The sequence below is a fragment of the Colletotrichum graminicola genome (assembly GCF_000149035.1).
Source record: "Colletotrichum graminicola M1.001 genomic scaffold supercont1.54, whole genome shotgun sequence".
Classification (NCBI taxonomy): domain Eukaryota; kingdom Fungi; phylum Ascomycota; class Sordariomycetes; order Glomerellales; family Glomerellaceae; genus Colletotrichum; species Colletotrichum graminicola.
This window is the reverse complement of record NW_007361058.1, coordinates 106,517-119,201: the sequence shown is the minus strand read 5'-3', so window position 1 is coordinate 119,201 and position 12,685 is coordinate 106,517. Positions and strand designations below refer to the sequence as shown.

General features: G+C 47.5%; 2 protein-coding genes across 2 annotated transcripts; both read left to right on the top strand.

Moving 5' to 3' along the window:
- Positions 1 to 356: 356 nt before the first annotated feature.
- On the top strand, positions 357 to 2,770 carry GLRG_09942 (transcriptional regulator; the record flags this gene model as incomplete). The annotated part of the gene is made up of 6 exons (XM_008100627.1): positions 357 to 486; positions 675 to 697; positions 1,147 to 1,459; positions 1,625 to 2,409; positions 2,465 to 2,661; positions 2,719 to 2,770. The coding sequence occupies 6 exons, from the start codon at positions 357 to 359 to the stop codon at positions 2,768 to 2,770; spliced, it is 1,500 nt and encodes a 499-aa protein (XP_008098818.1).
- Positions 2,771 to 3,293: 523 nt separating this feature from the next.
- On the top strand, positions 3,294 to 6,719 carry GLRG_09941 (uncharacterized protein; the record flags this gene model as incomplete). Its single annotated transcript, XM_008100626.1, has 9 exons — positions 3,294 to 3,360; positions 3,415 to 3,780; positions 3,834 to 4,009; positions 4,061 to 4,798; positions 4,849 to 4,976; positions 5,029 to 5,453; positions 5,524 to 6,087; positions 6,221 to 6,396; positions 6,519 to 6,719. 9 exons carry the CDS (start codon positions 3,294 to 3,296, stop codon positions 6,717 to 6,719), a joined length of 2,841 nt encoding a protein of 946 aa, XP_008098817.1.
- Positions 6,720 to 12,685: the final 5,966 nt, after the last annotated feature.

Here is a 12,685-nt window from a genome sequence, read left to right as displayed (position 1 = left end):
AATCTGACCCGGCGGCTGCCCGCACGCGACAACGCCGTCATCCCCTCCCGCACCGCACCGCGCCGCATCGCCTGCAAACCCTTGCGACGCAGCAGTGCTGCCTGGACCCACGAACCGCGACCTCGAAGGGGGGAAAGAACCTTGTTTCCGTGTCAAATGATCTGCGAACACTCGTCTCCTGCGTAACCTTTGAGGTCCAATGGGAACCGCCGTCCCATTGAGCTGATTCCGACACCCACCCACCCACCAACACCACCACCGCCGCCTTCGCCCACTACCGCCGCCGCCGCTGCCGCCCGCCTGCCTGCCAAACCCGCTTGCTTACCTACCTGCCCGAAGCCCGTTCAGCCGTCGCCATGCCAGAGAACGACAAGGACGTCAGGTCCGAGGCGCAAGAAGACAAGGAAAAGCGCGAGAAGTCGGAGAACAATGGCGGCCATGCCCACTCGGCCAAGAGCCCCAAGAAGCGCCGTAAAGTAAACCACGGTACGTTTGGCCGAGAACTCGCCCCTACCCTACCCCCTTGCTATATATAATAGTTCCCTCGGGTGGTTGCTGTCGAATCGCGAACTGCCCCGGCGGCAGCAATCCGCTGGCCTCTCTCGACCCCCCCGTAAAAAAAGAAAATAAAAATAAAGAAAAGGGCGATTGCTAATGCCCTACTCCCTCCCCAGCTTGCGTCTACTGCCGGCGATCTGTAAGTCGGATAGCCCTCCCCCAACAAATACGATTGGCATTGCCCCCCCTTCCCTCGGCTTTGCGCGTGACGCGGACGCTATTGCCTACCAGCTTTGCTGCTGTGCGATGTTCCGCCAACCAACCCTTGCCTGCATAGGTAATATATGCATGGGCTCCTCCTCCTCTCGCGGGAGGACTGCGAGGAGGCAACTACAAGCGAAAAAAGAAGAGAGAAATGATGGCTGACGGATAGTGTCTTGCCCGCTACATAGCATATGACTTGCGATCTCGTATGTAAGATCTCTTTCTTCACACACCACTGGCACCGAGTGGCCGGCGTCTTGCTACTGCGGCGCCTGTCTCGCGTCCGGTTGGCTTGTCCATGAACTCCATGCGCGCCCGCTCTCTCGCGCGCGGGGGAGCATCTCCTTTAACCCGTGTAACGCTCGCTGACCATGCCGTGCCCAGGAACGACCGTGTACGAGATGCATCAAGCGTAATATCGGCCACCTCTGCCACGATGAGCCGCGCGACCCCGAGTCCAAGAAGGCCAAGAGCTCGCACGCCCCCTCCGCCGTCGACGAGTCCGAGACGACGCAATCCGACATCGCGCGGAGCTCTATCGACCAATCCGCGACCGGCGCCATGGGCCCGCCGCCTCCCTTCGAGAGAAAGGCGTCCTCCTTTGGCGCTGCCGTCCTGGGCCAAGGGAACCCCCTGCAACTCGTGTCACCGGGCTCTGTCTCTGGAATGTCGGGAAACGGCAGCAATATGAATCAATGTAGGTCCTGACTGGCTCCTGTTTGACCCCTCTCCGACAGTGCGTCGTGCCCGGGTTCTCTCGTCTTCCTGGCATGCGGCTGCGCTTCCCATTTGGAAGAACACAAGAGAAGAACAAGCATCGCCAGAGGCACGGAAGCTAACGCGATGCGCCCCGCTCTGACAGTCGCCGGATTATCCGACGCCTGGCTGACGGCCCAGAACCACTACCACGATATGCAAAGCTACCACCCCAGTTACATGATCGCCCCCGAGGTCACGCATGAGTTCAACCTGCTCAACGACTTTTTGCAAACGAGCCTGCTCGATGACGGCGGCATTCTCTCCGACGAGTCCCAGAACAGCCCCGCGTTTAGCAGGACAGCTGGCGCCAACGACATGCTGCCGACGTTCGGAAACCAGAGCACTAACAACAGGACCGGCGCCGCCAACAACGGCAATGGGCTCTCGCATATGCTGCCGCCGCAGAACCTCGAGCCGGGCCAGGCGGCGTCGCGGCCCGGCAGCAGCGTCGTCCAGGCCGAAAAGGACAAGGCACGCGAGTACTACCTCCAGGCAGCCGACCCGTCCGGCAACGACACCCCCGAGGAGCGTATGGACCGCGTGTTGAAGGCCAAGTACGAGGCCGGGCTCCTGAAACCCTTCAACTATGTTAAGGGATATGCCCGACTCGGCACCTACCTGGATAGCCATATCGCGCCATCGTCCAAGCAAAAGATCCTTCGGACCATCGACCGCTTCCGGCCCAAGTTCCGCGAAAAGGCGCAGGCTCTGACCGACATGGAGCTTCTCTACGTCGAGATGTGGTTCGAGAAGCAACTCATGGAGTACGACCGCGTGTTCGCCAGTATGGCGGTCCCGGCGTGCTGCTGGAGGAGGACTGGCGAGATCTTCAGGGGCAACAACGAGATGGCGGAGCTGTTGCACGTTCCAGTCGAGAACCTGCGGGATGTATGTCTGAAACCCAGCCAGCGTTGACTGACTTTGAGGCTCACGAAACAAACAGGGCAAGATTTCTCTGCACGAGATCCTCACAGAAGAGTCGCTCGTCCGGTATTGGGAAGAGTTCGGAACCATCGCCTTCGACCCTGCCCACGACACGCTGCTCACGGCCTGCACGCTCAAAAACCCCGACGACAAGGCGACGGACCCCGTGGTGCACTGTTGCTTTTCTTTCATGATTCAACGAGATAACCACAAGCTGTGAGTTGCCCCCCACACACATCTGACAACCCGGTGCTGACAGGTTATGATGCACAGCCCCACGCTCATCATTGGCAATTTTTTGCCCAACGATCCTGCTCGCCCGTAATCTACTGCATTTCCAAAGGCCGGGGACTCGGGGGCTGGGGTCGGAGATGACCAAAAAAGAAAATGGGATTGGCGTCATTTGGATACCAGAGCATTGTTTTGTTTTTTGATCTTTTCTTTCTGGATCAGTTGCATCATCAAAGCCATCTACCGCGCTCTCGGGCGAGAGTGAAAGTCAGTACATATTCTACGTTTGGTACCTGGGTCTGGTCGGGTGTCGGGACGAACAGGGTCTCCGTCCGGCCCGCTATTGTCTGCCGGACCGGCGGCCGGTTCCAATTGCCCCACATCCGGATTCCGGTACTCGCGAGGAAGGAGCATTGCCATGCGGCTTCCGTGGACGATATGGCACTTGCCATTTTCGAAATATATCTCTTATTTCCCCTATAAATCTTCCACTCGATGTGTCAGATTCACAACCAGACAGAATCGCACCGCTTGCTGACATTGGTGTGACCGTTGCGAGTACCACATCTTAACAAAACTGCTTCCGTTTGACGCTCTCCCGGTCTCTTTTGGGCACGATGCCTCCTATGGCTCGAATACCCTCTCCCAGGGGCGCCCAACCCGACAAGCCTACGTCCTTCACAGGTTTGCTTATCGAGAGACGCGGACCTCGGTGGAGCGGCTAACGCGTACATACAGCTTTCTCGCAGACCCTCCTGAGGCGTCTCCCGTCCGCCTACGACCCACCCGCGATCGACTCGCTGCTCGCCGAGCTGAAGCCGCAGCTGGAGACGATCGTCAACTTCCACGCAGCCTCGAGGACAAAGCCCCAGCGGGGAGAGCTGGACAGGAAAGGGACCGAGCTGTGGAACGTCTGCACCAGGCTGCGCCGCGACAACGCCCCCAGCGCGCCGCCGACGAGGGGGAAACTCCTGCTCCGGAGCAGGGCCTACGCGTTCTTCATGATTACCGTCGCAAGGGACGCCGTCTCCGGGGCTAAGCCCCAGATGGCGGACGTGGTGCACCTGACGAAGCTGATGCTCAAGGCAGGGAGAATGTGCATTAGTCTGTTGCCATCCTGATGGATTTCGTGGTCACGGTGGCTGACTGTGTGGCAGACGATGACAGCATCAGTGCCAGCACTAGCACCATGAAGCTGGCCAATGCCATCTTCACGAAAGGAGCGGGATACGTCGCGGCTCTGGGCGAGCTACAGAAAGCAATGCTGGGACCTGATGACTTGGCGGAGTGCAAACGTCTAGAGTCGGAATACTACATACTCCGCACGGCGCTGGTATGTCACACATACCCGGCGACATACGACATCTGACAATTGACCGCCCAGGCCTGGAAAGAGGACAACCTCACCGTCGCCGAGTTCATGTACGACAAGGGTCACCTCGACCCGCAGCCTCTGGAGCCAGGCTCCGCCGAGAAGATGACAGAGGTCCTCTTTGAGATGGGAAAAGACCTATCCAAAAAGGGCGACTTCCCCATGGCCGCGCGATGGCTCGAACGGGGCTACGATGTCATCAACGCCCAAGACCTGGACCGCCTCTCCCGCGACGCCATCGAGCTGCGCCTCGCCGTCTGCCAAGCCCTGGTCCACGCACTGCTCGGGATGGACACGCAGGATGCTTCCCAGAGAGCGCTCGGCCTGGTCAACTACCTCGAGGCCGAGGTCGGCGACAAGCCCGTCGCGCTGCTGCTCCGCCTCGAGCTCCTGCAGAAGGCACCGGCCGAGGTCTTCGACGTCGAGGCCTACGCCGGCGTCCTACGGCGGATGGTGCGCGCCTTCACCTTCTCCGAGGCGCACTTCAAGCTCCTCGTGCACCACGCGCGGAAGCTGCACGACAAGAGCCCGACGCAGGCGACAGACGTCGTAGATGGGATGCTCCAGGGCACCGTCGTATCCTCGGGGCGTGACGAGTGGGTCGAGAGGCTGGTTCTCTTGAGAATCTGGATGGAGACGAACCAGAGGGATAGCATGAGGGCTGTTGAGGGGTTGGCAGCTGTCTTGACGGGGCTCCAGGACACCCTGGAGAAGCCTCTTGGGGCTTCTGCAGCGGTTGGGGCGTTGACTGTGAGTTGTAAACTCGTGGGAAGGCTGAAAGGTTGCTGACATTCAAACAGCTGCTGTGGAAGAAGATCGAGGTCAATTACAATCAGGGCCACTTCGACTTCGCGGATGGCTGGTGTCAGATTGCGTTGCAGCCCCTTTTCCAGAACGGCGGGCCCGCGAACCGGTCAAGGCTCAGCAGGTACGTGTTGCCCCCCCCGGCTGTGATGAATGTCTCACGCTGACGACCACAGGAAGCTCATCCTCTGCGCACTGGGGCAGAACGATACAGAGAGAGCGCGACAGGTCTTCCACAATATGGCGGAGGCGTCGCAAAACGAGCCGATGACGCGGTATCTGATGTACAAGGTCGCGCTCCGCTCGACAGACCGCGAGTTGGCGACGGAGTGTCTTGAACGAATTGGCGCTGCGGCAGGATTAGAGCCCGACTTTCTCTATGCTTGCGTGTTGGAGGCGCAGCAGGCTGGAGATAGGGTCTGCGCGATGCAGGCCATGAAGCAGCTGGCTGGCAAAGTCGAGTTCAGCGAGGCGTCCCCCGTTCACCTCCCCGCGCTTCTGCGGTGCAATATCCGGCTCGCCGTCTCGGTCATGGAGGGTGAGAAGGACGCCGGAAGACGTAAGGCGGCGGTGGAGGAGGTTGTCACGCTGTTTGAAGGAGGTGAGTGCGCGCCACCGCTTGCTCGCTCTCGCATCCGGGTGTTGGCTGTGGTTGACGAAAGAGCATGCAGCCTCCAAAGCGATCCAGCGGAACCCGAACGGAAAGGACGGCAACCGGCTCTTCACGGTCAAGGAACTCGACTGGTTCTGCCAGAACGCATACAACCTCGGCCTCAAGCACGTGGACAGCTGGGGCCTCGAGCATCTTGTGCGCTTGTACGACGGCTGCCTCACCATCGCAGCGCACTACCCTGCCGACCTCCCCGCCGAGGCGGCCGGCGACGTGGCCTTCCGGACCATGTTCTGCCACTTCGTCGCTGCAGCGGCGCTCGTCTCCCTCGCGCGCGCCGAAGACGGCACCGAACGGCGACTACAAGACTACCTCGTCGCGCGGCGGCACATCAAAGCCTACAGCGACGCGCTGGAGGACCGGGCGAACGCGCTGGACGCACTGCTCAGGGCCGACCTCGTGGCGAAGCTGGCGACGCTGACCGTGTTCGACTTCGAGGCGGCGGTGGCGCTGAGGCAGTACGACGCCCTCGGGTACGTCGTCCGCGCGGCAAAGACGTGCCGGGACGTGAACGCGCTCAAGGCCATGGGCGACATTGCGCTGCGCGGCAAGCTTCCCGGGCAAGGTGATTCGGCTTTTTTTTCTGTTTTTGTCCCTCCTCGCTCTTTTTCTTCTTTTCCAATCCCCTCTATGGTGTTCCTTTGCGGTTATCTCTTGCGTGATGGTGGGCATGGGCTAACTGGCGCCCGCCACTGCAGAGCTCTACTCGACGCTCGGCGTCATCGTCAACGAGATCTGGGAGCTCGAGAGGATGAAGAGCGACCGGCTGGCAAAGTACATCCGGTGCATGTTTCACGCCGTGCTACCGCTCGACGCGGCGCTGGGGCAGAGACTGATGAGGCAGGCGATTGACGTGGCAAAGGATTCCCGCGGTGTATGTACCTCCTGATCCTCTCCTTTTCTCCCCTCCTTTCCTCGACCGATCCACATAACCCCCGCCGCGTGCTCTTCTGCAGTGCAGGATCAGGTTCCTGACATGATGTGTCCGTACTCCAGGGCCCGCACCCATTCCCGCCCGAGGAGCTCGAGTGGCTCGTGACCGTCTCCTTCAACCAGGCGGTGGACGCGTACAACGCCCGGCAGGACGATGGGTGTGCCAAGTGGGCTGAACTGGCGATGAACCTCGCGCACTACGCCAACGACGGCGGCGGCCTGGAGGCCATGGTGCACGAGCAATGGGCGAAGCTGAAGCTCTGAGTCGCCGCGAGCCGGCCATCAGAGACTTTCGGGAGATGCAGGGAGTTTCTCGTCCACAATGCAGTTGTCTTGGCTGGGAATGTGAACGTACCGGTTCTGAATGGACATAATAGTCTACATCCGGCAGGATCAGAGGCGTGGAGACACAACCTTCCCTCCTTTTTATTCGTCACGTTTTAGAGCTGTTAGTCTCTAGGCGTGCACTACACTGACTTTCTTAACACTCATATTACTTGCGCTAGACGCACCACTACTACCCCCTATGCCGGCCCCTGATGGGCCGGCCCTGCCGCCCCTAGCGACGCCTTGCCTAGGGATATAGCCGCCAGCAGCAGCTATACTTACTATATTAAGCTTAATTATAGGCAAAGGTTTACTAACAGAGCGTAAGAGATATGTAGCGCCCTCTAGCCTAATAACTATTATAGACGCCTTACTACTAAAGGACTTTATAGAGATAATCTAGACCTTTAAGAAGAAGCTAGGTATTAATATATTACTATATAGACTAATAATAAACATAACTTAGAACCTAAAAGATATATTAAGTAAGATTATAGCGCTTAATAATAGTTATAGATATATAGTAAACACCTTAATTAATAACCTATAGTATACACTTTAGTAAATATAAGCTAAAAGATATTATTAAGTTATAGTTAACTACTATACTAACTTACTAGTTAGTACCCTAAGGGGAGATAAAAAGCCTATAATACTAAAGCCTATAGTAGATAAGCTAATAGGACGCCCCCTCTAGTAGGTAATAGTAGGAATTATAGTATAAATAAGGCTAGTAGGAATAGCTTTACTACTCCTAAAGGGAGCTTATAGTAAGGGACCTGCTTAAGGCTTAAGAGATATATAAGGAGGATCTTAGTAATATAATATTAACTACTATATCTTTATCTAAATACCTAACACCTAGGTCCTACTTTTTACTATCTATAAAGACGTTACTTAAATCTATAAGATATAAGTTATAAATATTATAAAGATAACTAGAATACTAACTAGTTTTATAGTTACCTTAAGTAGTAATAAAGTAAGATAGGCTATACTTAATAGCTATACTTAGCTATCTTAACACCTTAGTATAACTACTATTAATAGTCCTTAGGCCTAGACGTTTTATAAAGTTAGAGGTGTCTTATTTAAGATATATAACTATAATAAGAACACTATCTTAGTAATAAAAAAGATAATAGTAATAAAAGTTACTATTATAACTAAATAAAAGCTATAAAAGTACTATATTATAAAAAGTATAAAGGCCTAACGCCTCTAGACTTAGATTATTATATTATAAGATAAAGCTAAGCTATTTAGACTTTTTAATAGCCTAGTTACTATATAGCTAAAAGATAAGTTTAAGCCTGTTTAGTATAGCGTTTACTATAACTAGTATAAAGCTAGGCTATATATTAAGTAATAGCTTTATAAGGTATATAGCACCCTAAAAGTAAAATATAATAACATATAGTGCCTTAGACCTATATAATATACTAACTATAGAGGACTATACTAAAGCACCTACTAGAACTACCCCCTATAGCCTTAAAAAGAGGAATAGATAATTAGACGCCTAACTAAGGGGTAGCAGCAGTATATTAAACGCTAAGGACTATAGCTCTTCTAGGCAGCCTAGGAGGGTAGGTAGTAACTACTAAAGGCTATTAAGGCTACATAAGGCAGCCTAAGCCTGGCCTAGGAAAGCTAGCAGGAGGCTAGACTTAACTATTAGTAAGAGGTTAAGGCCTTTAATAAGATTATAAACAAAGCTATAAAAGATACCTTAGAAGGGGGTATAACGCTAAGACTAATTAAACTAGGCACCTTAGTACTGTTATCCTTATTATAATAATAAGATAAATTAAGATACTATATATTAATATATAGAGATTAAGGCTAATATATAATATTACTTTTATTTTTACTAACTAAAAGAAGGTTAATATAGTTATAATATAAAAGCTATAGTACTTAATAAATAAATAATTAGTTATAAAGATAATAGTAAACTATATAACCTTCTTACTAATATACTAGTAAAAAAGTATAAATATATAACCTAAGGTCTTTATATATATAAAGAAGACATATAGTAATATTACTATATTTAATATTACTATAATAACATACTATAATATCTTAAAAGTAACCCTCTAGAGGTAGCACTACCTTAATATCTATAGAGAGCCTAGGTTAGAGAAGGTCCTTAACGCCCTAGACGCCTAAAAAGCACTAGTAAATATAATAGTAGCAAAAGACTTTAACGCCTACTACCTAAACTAGTAACTAAGTAGCACCTTAAATTAGGGAGTAACTTACTTAGTAAAATAGTTAGAAGCCTAGATAATAACGCTTATTAGCCTACTAAAGGTAGCTATATATAATAGAGGTAACACTCTAGATCTTATATTCTTAGATATCCCCTTAGTAACTATAATTATTATAAACTACTTTTATACTAAGTTAGATTACTTAACCTTACTTACTATAATTCTTACTGTTATAAGGATCCTCCTTATAGGAATATAAATTAAGATAAACACCCTAAATAAAGTAAAGTAATTTAGAGAGGAAATAGAAAGGACGTTCTAGGTACTACCTAATAAATTTAGAACGCCTAAGGGCCTAGACTAGGTAGCGCTAACACTAACTAACCTTCTCTAAGAGGTAGCTACTATTATAAGTATATAGCTAGTTAAGAGATAATTAGTAGTATAGTAGACTAAGGCGTACTATAAGGCTAAAAGGGACTACTATAGCGCCTATAGACAGGGGGAAGGCGCTAAAGAAGAAGTAAAAGAACTTAAGAGAGTAGTTGTAAGGGGGTTAGCCTGGTTACCCTTTATAAGGCCATGTGTGGTGTATTTCAGGCACTTAGTGCCTGAACTGATTGATCTTTTGGTAATGCCAGAATGGTCTATTGACAGGCGTGGCATACTACCTATACCTTTATAATTGTTCAGGCACTAAGTGGGTCTTCTGGCTGCTAACAGGGGCTGGGTTCGAATCCCGCCTGTTGAGACTCTCTTTAGTGTAGGCCTTAAGGGGCTAGAGGTCATCAATCAGTGGATTAGTTGGCTAGGCATAAATAAGGGGCAGCTTACGTTAGGCTCAGAGGGACTAGGTGCAGGGAGGCAATGTCTGGCAGCTGTTGCCAGACGCCAGGCTGCCCAGGGCCTTTAGGGTTAACATGACCTTATGCTCTAGCGCACGGTTACCGGCGCCAGTGCACGTGGGCCTGAAGCGACTCGGGACGCGTCGCATTAGAAGGGGGGTAATTATAAGGGGGTTAGCCTGGTTACCCTTTATAAGGCCATGTGTGGTGCATTTCAGGCACTTAGTGCCTGAACTGATTGATCTTTTAGCAATGCCAGAATGGTCTATTGACAGGCGTAGCACACCACCTATACCTTTACAGTAGTATATAAGGCTAAAGCTATATACTAAACAGATTAAATTAATAAGATAGTAATAAATAAAGACCTCTATAAGGTAATAAGCTAGTATAAGCCTTTATTATAACTATAGTTACCCCCTTTATAAGATAGTAATAAAGTAGTTACTACACTAGCTAAGAAGGCTACCCTCCTCTAGAGGAGGCTACTAGAATAATTTAGCGCTAATATAAATATTAGCCTAAACGTACTAATAGTCCCCTAGAGGTAAATAAACTAAGATAACTATATACACCTAGAGGAGGTAAGGTTAGCGCTCCTTAGCGCTAGTAACACTACACTAGGTATAAATAATATTACTATAGTTATACTTTAGGCAGCCTAGCTAATAATTAGTAACTATATAAGGTAGCTATACTAAGTATATCTAGAATAAGGGCACTACCCCTTACTATTCTATAATATAGAGATAGTTATAATACTAAAGCTAAATAGGGATATTAGCTAGCCTAAAGGCTAGTGCCTAATATTACTACTATTAACCCTAAGGAAGAGGCTTAAGAGGCTAGTTATAAGGTAAATAATACGCTAATATATTAAATAAGGTGTCTTATATCTATAGGTAGTAAGGGCACTCCTATAGAGATCTATAATAGATATTATAGCTACCTTAACATATAACGTTAAAGTAGCCTTTAATAGGTAACTACACTATACCCTTATTATAATAAATATATAAGGTGCCTTTAATATAGTAAATAGTAGCTAGCTTACCTAAGTACTAAGGGAGTAAGGCTAGCCTAATAATATAGTTAGATTAGTAAAAGTATTTATAATAAGGTGCTATATATAAGTCTGCTTTAAGGACTACTTCTTACTAGTATAGCCCCTTTACTATAGCCTACCCTAAGGGTCCCTAGCCTCCCCTATTCTATATCTATACTATATAGAGCTACTATATAGATTTAAAGAGGAAAGCTTTAGGTTTAGCTATATAAATAACTATAGTATTTTATATATTAGTAAAATAAAATAAGAAAGTAAGTAGGTAGCTTAAGAACTACTAGATAAAGTAATAAGCTAGAGTAATAAGAATAGTATTTTATTTAATATAATAAAAATAGAGGTGCTTTACTTCTCTTAAAGCTAGGCCTCTAAAGGCCTTATAATCTAATATAAAGACTATAAGGTAGCCCTATAGGCCTCTATAAGATAACTAGAGGTCTACCTAGACAAAAAGCTTAGTTTTAAGACGTATATTAAGACCTAAGTAGTAACAGCCTAGGTAATAGTAGGATATATTAGAGGGCTTAATAAGGTGTATAGAGGGGCCCTCTTACTAAGTATAAGAAAAGCAGTTTATATAATAGTAATACTAAAGGCGCTTTACGCTACTAAGATCTAGTACCTAGGGAGGGACTAATAAGGGTAGAGGTTTTTAAATAGACGCCTTATAAAGGTTATATATAGTCTTATAGGCCTAATTAATAGGATATAGAAGGCTATAAATAGAGCTATCTAAGGCTGCCTGCTAGTATAGCAGATAACGCTAGTAATAGCACTAGCCTAAGAGGCTAGCACCCTACTAGTAAAGCTACTACTAGATATAATTAGATAGTAATATAGCCTAAGGCTAGGTATACTAAACACTAGCTACCTACTTATAAGGTAAATAGCAGTATACCTATATAAGAATTAAAAAGGAGGTAAAGTATAACCTATAATCCTTATAAATACTATAGAAAGTGTACCTTTATTCCTACGCCTAGTGCTATAGAGTTAGATATATAACATAAGGTTAATATACTAAGTAGTAAGGTAATAAAAAGAATAAGTAGTAACAGACTATAAATACTAAAAGGCTAATATATAGCTAACCTATATTATAGTATACTTAAATAGCTCCTAGGTTAAGCGTAATAAGATAAAATATAGCTATATTATTTTTAGAGGCTTAAACCTTATTTTAATAAGGCGTAAGTAACTCCCTAAGGGGGAGGTATATAACGCTAAAGCTAAAAGAGCTTAGTATAGCCTAAAGAAGGCCTTATAGTACTATAAAGGATTAATAAAAGTTATAGGTATTATAGTATACCTAAATAACTTTATAGTAATCTTTAGGCTAGATAACGCCCTAGCTAAATTATCTTAAGAGGCTATTCTTAACTTTATAAGGATAATAAAGAAAAGCGTAATACCTATAGATATCTACTAGGTGCTAGGATATACCTTAATTAATAGTAATAAGATAGTAAATAAGTTAGTAAAAAATAAAGTAAAGATACACCTTACTAATCTTAAAATACGCCTAGCTACTTATAACTATATTAAGCGTATACTAAAAGTATAAAAAAAAGAGGCGTTTATAAAGTAGTAAGTAAAGAACTACCTTAACTTATATAAGCTACTATAGCTAGTAAGGCTACTATAACTAATAAAGAAGATATACTATCTTATATATACTAAGCTATACTAACTAATTACTATAAGGTTAAAGTATAAAGACTTTATAGAATATTACTAACGCTTTAGGTATAGTAAGGTAAGAATTTACTACTC